This window comes from Ambystoma mexicanum, chromosome 5p (genome assembly GCF_040938575.1).
Source record: "Ambystoma mexicanum isolate Mex_15411 chromosome 5p, UKY_AmexF1_1, whole genome shotgun sequence".
Lineage (NCBI taxonomy): Eukaryota > Metazoa > Chordata > Amphibia > Caudata > Ambystomatidae > Ambystoma > Ambystoma mexicanum.
In genome coordinates, this window is record NC_090930.1 from 485,171,192 (window position 1) to 485,184,882 (window position 13,691).

The window sequence follows — 13,691 nt, forward strand, 5'->3', positions numbered from 1 at the left end:
TTTGATGAGAAGTTGTGTATCGTCAGTGAAATTTGTAAAAAAAAAAGACCCCTAAATTGGTTAATAGGGTACATAGACACGGCAGATAGAGATTGAAAAAAAGGGGCAATAGGCTGGCCTCCTGGGGTACGCCATGATTTATAGGTTAGGGTATTTTAATCTGAAGGTCGAGTAGGGCTGTCTCTGTACCATGTGCTCCTCTAAAGCCCGATTGTTGGGTGTTAGGTAAGATTCCCACAGAGCTGGTAAATCTTCCTTTCCTGGTTCAACCCCAGAACTTTGCTTTTCTAGTGGGATATTTTTCATTAATACCTCAGTGAGTGGGAACCTTTTTCCACACTCACCTAATCTTTAACTTTTTTTATGGGTGTCATTTTTAAGACTGTCCAAACAACTTATTGGCAATAAGTGCCTGTTGTTGCTGGGCTGTCCTAGGGGCTCCCCATTTAACTTTCTTGTGCTAACCTTGAGTGAACTACAGTTCCCAAGGGTAGAAAGGATCTTTGGATCCCTTTTAAATTTTATTCTGTGAAACCAGCACACCCCGCCTTATGTGGAGTGCTGGGGAGATACAGTGTATCCCCTTTCACATTTAAACTGTAACAATTCTGTTACAGTGACAAGCTTACCTTTAATGGCTGGTGGCAGTGATACCTTTTACTAATTTGGTGCACATTTACCGCGGGCTGTAATCACAGCTTCAGTAAAGGCACCTAAGGGTGCTCATTTTACCAAAATGGCCCCCGTCTTCTTTTTCTGCCATTTTAGTGTTTCTTGTCATTTCTTGTTCCTTCCCCTGACATCCAGGGCGGGCATGAAATTATTTTGTTTGAGTTTTGTCTTTGGCGGGAGTCCCCAGGACACCCCGCCCAGGCTCCAGTCAGTCTGCAAGCACAGGAAGTGGGGGAGGAGTCCAAAACTTCCCCCTCCTTTGTCTTATGCCTTCCTTCAACTGGGATAAATCCCAGTGGGGGTTGGCTGTCCTGATTGGACAGCCAAACGACCCTTTCTTGTAAAATGCGGGGAGAGAATGCAGAGGTTGTGTTGCAGTTCCTGATAAATACTGGAAACCTGGAAGCTGAAGTGATGTCGACCACTGGAACAGAAAACCGAAGAGGATGACGAAGGAAAAGCGGCGGGAATGATTTCCAGCGGCTGGAGAGCCTGCTGTGTAACCGGAGGCTGCTGCAGCCCTTCCTTCCGATCGACCTGGGGTCTCCGAAAACGACGACCCGAACCCAGAGCCTGGTGAGACCCACTAGACTCAAGAAGACCTGCATTTTGAGCCATCCCACGGGTTGCTGCGACTTTGCGTTCTTGCAATACCCCAATACCCTGGGACCTCCAGCCACTGTGCGGTGCACAGTCTTCCAAATTCCGAATCATGCTGAAACTTCGTGGGCATCCTGGTGTATATCCAGAGACACGAATCGAGTCCAAAAAGTCCCCTCACAAGAGTGCTGGATCTCTTAAACGATGAGAATTCAACTGCGATTTTCTGTCTTCTTCTGTGCTCCTGGAAAAGGCGCCAAACCAGCAGAACCGCATTCAGCTGCGAGAGAAATCTTGCCTAGAGCCTTCTTCATCAATCCCTGCTGCAAAGTCCCTTCTGAGGTCTTGTGTTCAGTCTCCAGGATAAGGAATCCACTGACCGGGTATTTGGCTGCAGTCCCTGAAGTTCGCCTGCTGCAATCTCTTCTTCATTACTGAGGTACTGTGTTGGCTTGGGTATATACTTACCTTAAGCCTGTTGGGATTTCTGTGTAGTCCTGGGGTGTTTTCTGTGTTTGGGAGGTCCCTCGTCCAGTACACCCAGTCCCACTGCTCGAATCCTGCTGGGGTGTCTTCTGTGAAGCCCCTGGACCCTCTTCTAACTCTAGAAGTAAAGTACTCACTTGTTTGCCAGTTTTCCAAAAGGAAACTCTGACTTTTGCTACTAAAGAACTTATTCTAACACTGCCTGTTGGTCACTAGTCCTAGTGACCCCCTTTCTGCTACTGAGAACACTCATGCTCTAAGGGAAAGACTTTGAAGGGATTGGGACTTCTGCCTAGAAAAGAAATCAAGTGTTTTAATTACTTGTAAAGAGTTGGTTGGTTGGTAACTGTAATTCTAAGAGTGAACAGTTACAAAAGTTCTTACTGATCTTGAATGTGTGATGCACTATTCTTAAAAGTATGGTTAACATCTTTTCTTCCTTAGCCACTGTTTTACCAGTCTAAAAGAAAGTAGATGTGAAGGTATTTTACTCCCCTGTGAATAGGTTGTGCCTCTTTACAAAAGTAATCTGTTGGTTTCACCAGATTATTCCTGTAGGGTAATTGTATGAGTGTTTTCCAACTGTTAGTATCACCAGGTTAGTCCTGTTAGGATAACTGTATGAGTGTCCTCCAACTGGGTCTTGCTTCCCCTGACTTACTGCTAGCCTGTCCTTAATAAGTCTACATTAGGTTGGTGCCTACCTAGAATAAGTATTCAGTAAAGTGTGACATTGGGTTTTACTTTCCCCTTCATTGTGAAGTTAAAGTATGTGCGTTTTACTCGCCTTGTGTTAGCTGTGTGCCATCCAAAACAAGTTACCAGAGTTATTGCTTACCTGAATCTGGGGTTCCCTGATTTCCAAAGCATCTGTAATTGTATATTACATCCTTAGGTTTTACTCACCTGGTATAACTGTGTGTTATGACAAAAGTAGTTAAAGGTTTTTACTGCACCTAGAATAAGTGTTTCACTATTCACCAAAAGTATATTGTCCAGTTGACTGTTTATGTGATTTGTTCCAAGAGTCACTGTACAACTGGAAGGGCCTACTGTCCTTGTATTATCAAAAGTAATCTAAAAGTAACCATTGGTCTTTTACTCCCAAAGAATAGGCGTGACCTATTCTAAAAGTTTATAACAAGGTTTTGACTTCCCTAGAACTACTGTTAGGTGTTCCAAATAAGGTTTATACTTGGGCCTGTGTGCTTTCAAGTATAGTGTTGTGTTTTTGTGTTAGTACTTACTTAACCCATAGATTTATCTGGGCCTACCTGTATTTAAATAAATCCTTTATTTTTACAATACATAGTGTTTCAGTGTTTCTTTGGATCAGTTGTATGACAATTTTCACTTGTACTGTATCTACTGCCATCTCACCCTCCTAAGATAAGCCTCGCTGCTCTCTCTACGCTACCCCGAACTCAGGTGGTACAGCCTTATACTAAGAGTGGAGTCTTGTACTGCCTCAGTAGAATGGTTTTGCTATGCCCTTAACTTGACTTCAAAAAAACTGTCCTAACATTGGGTGTGTAGGAGGCTGTTCCTATCAACATAATCTTGGAGTTGGATGGTAGCGACTTTGCCCAGGATTTTTAGGAGAAAGTTACAGTTCGTTATTGGACGGATATTGGAAGGGCCATGTAGGTCTAATAAAGGTTTTTTGACCATGGGTGTAACATTAACTGTTTTAATTGCAATAGGGACTTTGTTGTCTCTAAACAAAGTATTCACCATTCTACGAAGATGGGGGGAAAAGTCCTGGCATTGTCCAGTATAAGCATGGGAGGTAGTATGTTTTAGGAGCAGGCGGTACATCTAATGGTAGAAAGTATATCCTCTAGAGAGATAGGGGAGAACTTGAATGTACTCCTCTCGTGGGGTGTATGCTCCAAGTTATCCAGGAGTTGGTGTGGTTGGACGCCCAATTTACAGGATTTTATGACTAAACATCTCCAATCCACAATTAACTACGCTCGATACATATGACATTGCAACATTGTGTGCTGCCACGCCCAATCATCAATACGGTGCGCGCAACATGAACCCTCTTGTAATCATGGGGACCCTTCCTGACCAACCAACGAATGCATGGAAGGCAAAGCAAAGGGGAGAGATCTCCCCACACGGGAACCTTGGGGAAAAGGGTCCAGTGTGCCCAGAACAAAAGTAAACGCATGAGGTGAGTGAAATAAAGTCTCACTGACCTTCAAGGTCAATGAAAAATCCCAGTGAGTCCAGCGGTAGTGCTGAGACATTCAGGATAGAGGGCAAGATTTGCCAAAATAATCTCCACAACAAACACTGCAGTGCAGACGCAAAACGTTTCACTTACACCATTCTATCTTTACTGCTTAATTAAGCCTTAGTTAAAACTGACAGAGTCAGAATAACTATGGAATGCTGTTTAAGCAGCTCTTCTATAGCAGAGAGCGCAACACTGTTTTCCTTAAAACCGTCCCAGATTTTGGTCCCCATACTTTGTAGAGGCCGGATATGCATACTGCTGTCCTTGATGAATATTTTGGTTCACACCTGCGCAATCTGATGGCATTAGATGAAGTCTTGAACAATCAAGCTGCTCTATGTAATATTCTCTAAATACGAGTTGGACAGACTGAGGAAAACGAACCAGGGGTGACATTTCCATGTAATTCTTTTTACTACGTTTCATCCCTACTGGAGCTACTCACTAATGGCTCCTTCACGCAGCAGGAGATAGTTCTGCGTGTAAGTGCTAGGACGTACAGTGAAGGAGCTACATTTTGACTGCACAGAATGTGCTCATCACTCTAAGGTTACTAAAGGTTTCTTCACACAGGCACTGTGAACAACTCTTGCATACCTACTTATTCAAATCTCCTCCTCTCCCCGACTCTCAGAGGATGATACGACTAACTTGGCTTTTCATGTTGAAGCCATCAGACTCAAGAAAATCATGCACTGCAGTACTTCTCACACAGTGTGGTAGTATATACACAGTAAACAATGCCACTGCACACAGGAGTTCGTCCGGTTTAACCCATTTTTTCACTCTTAAGTACCCATTAAACTGGGTCAATGGTGGTTTGCGCAAGCAGTTCTGTCAAAACGAACAGTACATATAAAGATACTCTAATTATAAGACAGAACAAACCATTAACTTAAAAACTGAATGTCAAAGCTGCTGCTATGATGACTGAAACGAACACAAACATCATTGTCAGAATGTTATGGACGTACCCATGTTTATATGTTAAGGAGCCCAATGACTGCCATTTTTCCTCTTGCACCTCAACATGAGGTTTTGACACAATTTCATTTTTTTTAACTTTATTTTTACTAAGCATTTTAACATACAAGAGCGCCAGTAGGGTCCTGATGACAACCATTAAAAAAAACCAGAAGAAACATGCCCAACTTTGCTTCGCAACCCCAACCCCAACCCCCCTCCATTCGCTCCCCTCCCCTCCCACCTGCTCATAACAGTACTAGACCCAACCAACTGTTGGGTAGAGCTAGCTTGGAGGAAGAACTCCTCATGGGGCAAGACATTCCAGTACAACTGGCACAGTGAGGACGATGACCAACTCCAAGAATAAGGCAGATTATTTTTGACAGACAATACAAGCAAGGATGCCGTGGCTCAGGCAACTCCCGCGTTGCACACAATTTTTACTAACAAATACAATTAAGAAATGAAAACCTACCTCGTCCCATTCTAAAAGAAAAGCATTGATCTTGGACCCATTATCACTTGAGGCCTGAAACAGAATATGGAAAAGAAAATTGAGGCTAAGTCAGTCACAGTAAAAATACATATTAATTCTTGAAAATATAATGCATCTAAAACATTCTCATAATTAGGTTATCTTCTGCTTTTAAACAATGTGCTTGTAGGGCATTTCACACTAGGTAACATCTAACATCTGGGTAGTGTACGAATACCGCAACTACTGCTGCATTTTCATGGCAATGTTAACGCTGCTACAAATGTCCCATCTGTTCCTCGCATTAGCCATATCACTTCCGCTGCAGGCCACACATCTGCACCCAATGCATCGCACTTGAATTACAAATATATCTAATTTGACAGGATAACATATCAACTAAAATGAAAATACTATTGAATGTTGGTATGACATCAAGCATAACCAGTTGAAATCAATGATACTTGAATGGTGCACTTCTGATCTAGCATGCCATTCTGTGAATGGGTTGGGTACCAATCACAGAAGAACAAGTTACTTACCAACTGGTAACGTTCTTTCCACTGGATGTTCCTCCAACGTATTCCATATCTTTGACATGTAATGTCCACAGCTGTGCACTTCAGAAACTTTTTCGGCAGAGGGCGTCCTGCATCGATGACGTCGGGTCAATGTCCCTCGAAGGCCTCAGTCGAGGGCGACGTCACCAGATGTTATAAAGAGGACGCACGACGCCTGTAGCCTCATTTTAAGTTTTTTCCCTCAGAACGTGTGGCACCAGTCTCATGCCTGCTTGACTGCACAGAGCCTTGCGGAAACGTAAGCTGCAATCGCATAGGAAATTCTCCAGAGGGGCAGGCTGGGAGGGCGATGTGGAATACATTGGAGGAACATCCAGTCGAAAGAACATTACCAGTTGGTAAGAACTTGTTCTTCGAATGGATTGTGTCCTCCAACGTATTCCACATCTTTGACAGACTCCCAAAGCAGTACCAGTAAATGCAGGAGGGACAATAATTGTACCCAATCAGATTGCGGAATAAAGAACCGCCTTCCTAAAGGCCATATCCTGACCATGGATCATATCCAGGGAATAATGTTAAATAAAGGTGTGGGGTGAAGCCCATGTAGCAGCCTCACAAATATTCCTAATAGGAACTCCTGGTTGGAGGGCTGTGGAAGTAGCCACACCCCTAGTGGAATGAGCTTGCGCTCCCTTCAGGAGGGTCCTTACCCGCCAAGCGGTAACACTCCGTAATGGTGAGGATAATCCACCTGGACAAGGTCTGTTTGGTAACAGCCTGGCCGAACCGGTGTCCAGCATATCCTACAAAGAGTTGATCGTCCAATCCGACCCTGCACATCCGAGAAATATAAAAGCTCAAAGCTCTCCTAGGATCCAACCTATGGAGTCGATCCTCTTCCTTACCAGGATGAGGAGGAGGATAGAAAGAAGGGAGAACCACCTTCTGACTCAAATGAAACTCAGATACTACCTTAGGTAGAAAGGAAGGACGTACCCGCAGTACTACCCTGTCCTTGTGGAACACAGTAAAGGGAGGCTTAGAGGAAAGTTCCTGCAATTCACTCACTCTGCGAGTGGAAGTAACCGCAACCAAGAACACAGTCTTGAAGGACAATAATCTCAAAGGACAAGAGTGCAAGGGTTCAAACGGAGCACCCATGAGAAATTTCAAAACCAAATTCAAATCCCAAACCGGCACCTTGAAACAGGACGGTGGGAACACATTAGTGAGCCCTTTAAGAAATTGGGAAATCAAAGGAATCTTAAAGTAAGAACATTGTTCAGACGAGCGCTTGAAGATAGACAGCGCCACCAGGTAACCTTTAACGTTATCCACTTGAAGGCCCCTGTGGGCCAAAGAAAATAAGAAAGACAAAACCACAGGAATGGAACACTGAAAAGGATCAATATTTTGTCCTCTGCACCAGTTGCAAAACGTACGCCAACGGCACAGGGATTTTGTTGCTGTCCTCCTCGCCGAAACCAACACCTCCATCACATCATCCGGGAGGTCCCAATCCTTATACCTCAACCTTTCAGGTACCAAGCGTGAAGGTTGAGAGTCCTGACCTCTGGATGGAAAACCTGACCCCCCTTGCACAAGAGCAGATCCTCTCGGTAGGGAAGACGGCGTGGAGGGCAAATGGATATTTCTAGAAGGTCCGGGTACCACGCTCTCCTGGCCCAATCCGGAGCAATGAGGATCATGTGGGATCCGAACCTAAGTAACCTCCTTAACACTTGAGGAATGACGGGACTGGAGGAAATATGTACAGCAGTGGGAATTACCAATACACTACAAAGGCGACTCCTAAGGATCCTCTCGGAGGAAATTCCCTTGAGCAGAATCTCTCGCACTTCCGGTTGGCACTGGTGGCGAAGAGATCCACTTGTGGGGTTCCCCAAAGGGCAAAGATCTCCAGAAGGACTTCTTGAGCCAATTCCCACTCGTGAGAGATCGTGCTCTGCCTGCTCAGAGCATCCGCCATCGCATTGTCCTCTATGGCCAGATGAACTGGCGAGAGCAAAATTCCTTGCTGGTTTGCCCAGAACCAGAGCTGCATTGCCTCTCTGCACAACGGGAGTGACCTTACCCCCCCTTTTTTGTTGAGGTAATGCATGGCCACTGTGTTGCCCATATGATTAGGACACTCTTTCCCCCCCGCACAGACGGCAGCAAAGCCTTCAGGGCCAGCCTGATGGCCCTCAGCTCTAACAGGTTGATGTGGAGTTTGGACTCTGGCGGAGACCAACGACCGCTGGTGGTCAAGTCTTCGGCATGAGCTTCCCCATCCTGTGAGGGAAGCGTCTGTCACTACAGTCACCTCCGGCCACGGTTGTCAAAACGGCTCCCCCTTCATCAGGTTCCCCTTGTTGGCCCACCACAGAAGAACCTGGGAGACAGAGATTAGAATCTGCATGGTATCCGACATCTTGCCTGAGAACTGCGACCACTGCATCTTGAGGACCCATTGCAGGGATCTCATCCTCAGCCTGGCCCCTGGCACCAGAAAAATGCAGGATGCCATGAGGCCGAGCAACCTTAAGAATTTGAAAGCCGGGAGACTAGACATGTTGAAACGTGTCCACCATCTGCACAATGTGATGACCCCTCACCTTGGGAGGCGAGCACTTCCCCAAGGACGTGTCCAACACAGCCCCGATGTACTTGAGCTGTTGGGGAAGGTGTCAAATGGGACTTCTTGAAAGTGAGGGAGAAGCCCAGCTCGTGGCGGGAGCGGCAGGTGAGACCAAGGTGATCCAATGCTTGCTCGGGAGAACACGCACGGATCAGCCAGTCGTCCAGGTAGAGGTAGAATTGAATCCCACCTCGCCTGAGATACTCTGCCACCACCACCATGAGCTTGGTGAAGACCCTTGGGCGGAAGTTAATCTGAAACAGGAAGACCGGAAACTGAAAGTGCGAGTCGTCAGCCGCAAACTTCAGGTACCTTTGGTGCTTGGGATGAATCGGCACATGAAAGTAAGCATCCTGTAGGTACAGAGACACCAACCAATAATGAAGTTGAATGGCCTGGAGGACTTGAGAAAGAGTGACCATCTTGAACTTGTCCTTCCTGAGAAGGTTGTTCAAGCAATGCAAATCCAGGATGAGTCTCAATCCCCCCTCTTTCTTTGGAATCATAAAATATGGGGAATACCATCCCTTGTTCCTCTCCGCTACAGGCACCAGTTCTACAGTGCCTTTCTATAGCAGGGTCAGGATTTCCTGCACAAGGAGCGGATCTGGAAGCTTCAAAAAGAGATTCCCCAGTGCATTGTCATGAGGCTGCTGTAGGAAGGGAAGGGAAGGCTATGGTATCCAGGACCCACGCATCCGAAGTAATGGCGCGCCATTCTTCGAGATGCTGAGACAATCTGCCCCTTACCAGCGAGCCATGGGACATGGCCTCATGACTGTTTTGGAGAGGTTGCGGCAGCGCCTGAAGGCAAAGACAGCTGCCTGAGCGGCTTTGGCACCTCTATTTCCCAGACCACCACGGGTACTTTTACGCTGACCCCTTTGACTGGCGGCTCCTCTCGTTCTGCCAAAGTTAGCGTAATAACGAAAAGAACCTCCCTTCCACTGCTGTCCCCTAGGACGAAAAGGTGGAGGTTGACGCACAGCTGCGCTTAAAGATTCTGCCACAGCTTTTGATGTCTGCAACCTCTCAAGGCTCTCGTCAGCCTTGCTGCCAAACAAATGCGCGCCATCAAAGGGCATGTTCAAAAGACGGGCTTGCACATCCGGAGCAAAACCCGACTTCAGCAACCACGCAAATCTGTGCATAAGTGTGCTCGTAGCCATTAAGGATTTCAGTCAGGCACACATCTGGGTCTCGCCTAGCATATAGTGTGCAATGAAATATTTATTGTGTCTATAGGTTCAAAATTCGGAATGATATACCACTCATATCACACCCGTCTCAAAATACGTCCCAGGTCACACTGGACCAAGAATTAGGGTAGAAGGAAAAAGTAAGTACATTTTTATTTATTTAATATTCAAATCTGACACAAATTTAATATAGATATATGGGGCAGCAATCACCAAGTGGTGACAATACAATTCAGAAAATAAGTAAAGCAATTCAATTCACTTATAGTAATGCAGAATAGAAAACACAGGAAAAAGAACAGTTTTGGCTTGTGAAAAGATCGCGTTTAGGTTGATATTTCCCCCTGCAAAGTTCTTAAGGCACAAATTAGCAATCCTACACAGATGTAAGTAAGCAGCAGGTATTCAGGAATGACAGAACAATGTCTAGCATTTGAATGCAATCTTCCCTCCCCAAACAAGAGAGAAAACCGTCTTTGGAAATTGACACTTTTTTAACTGAAAATGGCTTTGTGAACAAGGAAAAGTGTGCAAAAATGCTTAAATTGATAGAAATTTCTATGGGAGAAATGCTAAACAGGTCCTAACAAACATGAGCTACAAGATAAACAACAGTACACACTTTAGATTAGAATGGGAGTTAAGAAACACTTTGGATGGGAAAAGGCATGTGTAAACCTTTTGTAAAATGTAAATTTGCAGCAAAATTTCACTATGCGATTTTTAATAAAAACGGGTCAAATACACTGTTCCACGATGCAGTTTTTAGTTGTGGATGTAGCTACAGATCTTAGGTTTCAGTGAGAGTTTCTATCTATAAAATTGAAGAAGTTATGGAAGATTTAGTGAGAGGCGTTTTTGAAAAATCGAACAGAGAAAAGCAGAAATTCGGTTTTAAAAATGACAATTGGTTTTCACAGCCGCTTGTAACTCTTCACGTACGATACTCTGGTTTCCGTTCTGTATGGGAATTACTTTATTTAATCCAAATCACTAATGGATTATGGGTTAATGAAACAAAAGAGAAAAAAAATCAGCGCAAGAATGGTTCTGACAATTTTAGAGGTTCTGAAGTTAAAGATGGGATAGGTTGAGATTGGGATAGTACAATACAAATATACCATGGGTCACCATGATTCCTGTTGATACTTACAGTCCACTGTAATTAAGATTGGACCGTCAGGGTTCTGGTCATCGGATCGGGTCTACCAGCAGCAGGGCACTTCTGGAGGGATCGGTCAGCTGGGCGGTTCTGGTCAATTTGGACTGCACCTCAGACTGGATTTGGATTGGCCCTTCTGGTCACTGGACACAGTAGATTAGCGTGATGGCGAGTTTCAGCAGGTAAGCCTTAATGATAGCAAGCCAGACTGGATCAGAATTAATTTCCCTTAAGTTTGGGATGGTTGGTCTTGGGCCTAGCTGAAAAAGAGTTCAGCAATTGCTGGGGCTGGGTTTTGCAAAGAAGTCTGGAATCAGGACAAGATGATAAGTTCTGGACAGGATGAAGAAGTCGGGAACAAAGCGCTGTGCAGAAATCAGGATGTGGTCAGGAAGCAGTCTGTATGTGTGGTGAAGTTCCTATATTTATCCTACCAAGTGACATCACAAAGTTTATGGTATGGGCAGAATTTCAAACCACACCCCCACGGCTGTGAGTGTCCAAAGGCACTTGCCTTGTTCTGATTGGCAGTCAGAAAGAGCAGTCATATTTTATGTTGCGATTTAGGAACTCCCATATTGATTTGAACCACAATTTAACTTTTGCACAAATGTACATTTCTAAAATGATGTCCCCTTAATACAATCGAACACATACATTACATATTTGATGGGTTATCCTGGCGTCCAATTCCCATCTCTGTGAGAGCTGTCTTTGTCGTTCTGTGGAATTTTGTCCTTTTTCATCACAATGGTTTGGCCTAACAATTTCTAATTCAAAACATATCTGGGCGATGACCCCTAGAACATGGGTATACAATATCATATTTGCAGCATCAATAGTTTTGCCACAATCATTGTTTTGGTGTATCTTTGGTTACTTACGTAGTAAGAACTCGTACAAGAACTCCTACCAAATCTTCAAATGTCTAGCATGAGTTTAGATTCATAAGTATGTATTTTTCACTTGTCTACTTATTTTGGTTGCCCTGTTAAATGTCAAAGTTCTGAGGCAAAATAGGTAATTTCCATTCTAAATCCATGGCAGTTTTTTTTTCTTACTTCCCAAGTGAGAAAATGGCCAGTCCTTTGAAGTTCACTGAGAAACCTCCTCCACATCCTGCCCCTCCTTTGGGAGGATGGGTGTCCAAGCCTTCCTTTGTCCTTGGATCAGCCAAAGACGTATGGCTAATGAGGTCTTTGTTCTAAATATGCAGGAACCTCCAGCACCCATTAAGCTTTCCTGGGTGTTAGGGAGAATTATCTGTAAAGGCTAATTTCCCAAACCTAGTGAATCCCCCAGCAGCTTTGCTGGATTTTTGGGGTTTTGTTTTTTCTCCTGCTAAGAGTGAGACTCTTTTTCTCCCACTCTTAGACATGATTTGAGGTGTTCCTTTGACTTTGTATGTGCTTTATGGGCTATGGGGTCCTTTACCCCCTAGGGCTTCATGTATTTTTGGTATATGGGTTACACAGCACCCTCTGTGCAGTAACCCAGTGGTGTCGTAGTGACCCCCAAACATAGACTCCATACCCTGGGACTGACTACTGTCTCCCAGGGCATGTAAAGTCACCATTGGCTTTACTAGTCTTAAATTGTGAACAGAACCAGTACAAACCATCATATTGTGGACGTACTGGTCGGGGCAATTCGATTGCCCCAGGGTCTGTTGTTTGAGGGGGCACTGTCCAGTCCCCCCGACCTAGTTTTGGCTGGTGGCAGTGGATACAACTTTTTATATTCGACCGCGAATATATTCCTATGGTATTTTCCCATTGTTCAAGGCTACCACTTTTTAATATACCCTCGAACATACCGCCGGTTTATTAAATTAATATAAATTCACCGGTTGGTATTTTTTGCCGAAACTCGGTTCCAAAATGGCGTTTGTGTTCGCTTCTGTGACTCCAACCCAAGTCGAGCCCTTTGTTCCACTTTTTGGCGGGCTTCTCCACAGAAGCCTCCAAAAGTGGTGCCACTCTGTCTGGGTACCACAGGGGGTTTGGGAGGGGGTTTAGGCCCCGTGGACTGAGTTGCCTTGGCGTCGCACTCTGGTGTGATTGGCCCAGTGGTGAGGCGCCCGGCTCACCACTTAGCATGTTTGAGTGACAGCTAGGACTGATGAATGGGGGTTTTCTGCATAAAAGCAGGGCTTTGGGGACTGGAACTTCAGAAGTCACCACAGGACCTAAAGTATCCGAGGAGGGAGAAGTCGAGCCGACCGGCAACGACGACACCACCGGTGGAGCCCTGCTGAACCGTCTCACCACTTTTCCCGACAACAGAGGAGATCTCCTGTCCGGAGAGTCTTCTTCCTTTGACTGGTGGGGATAACCAGTTTGCCCGTCTTTTTGCCTTCCTGGACCATCTCGTGACTGCCTTGCCTGTGCCAAGCACCCCGGCAACTGGGATACCACGGTTTTTCCACCACCGCAAATAAAAGGGCCTTACCCTTTAACCGGAGAACTCCGCGGCTGGTTTCTTCCCTGGCAGTGCAACGACCGTCAGCTTTCCTCCACGTCGAGACCATCTCTTCCTCTGGACGACGCCGTGACTTACACCTGCTGCCAGGAACAACTGCCCCCGCTGGAGGATCCTCTCCACTTTGAAAGTACTGTGTCCGCCTGGCCTCCCTCGCAACGGTCTGTGTGTGGTGACTCTTAAAGCTTCCACTTACCACTTGGGTTGGCCCTAGGCTGGCTAACTGAACTTTTCTCA

At 45.3% G+C, this 13,691-nt stretch overlaps 1 protein-coding gene across 2 annotated transcripts in view; it reads right to left on the reverse strand.

Moving 5' to 3' along the window:
- The window catches only part of LOC138481032 (fibronectin type-III domain-containing protein 3a-like), a 2,755,868-nt gene that overhangs the window by 1,693,350 nt on the left and 1,048,827 nt on the right, over positions 1-13,691 (reverse strand). For both annotated transcript variants that reach the window (XM_069612893.1, XM_069612892.1), the window contains one exon: positions 5,448-5,501. In XM_069612893.1, coding sequence (XP_069468994.1) covers positions 5,448-5,501 — 54 coding nt within the window. The remainder of the gene's footprint in view (positions 1-5,447; positions 5,502-13,691) is intronic.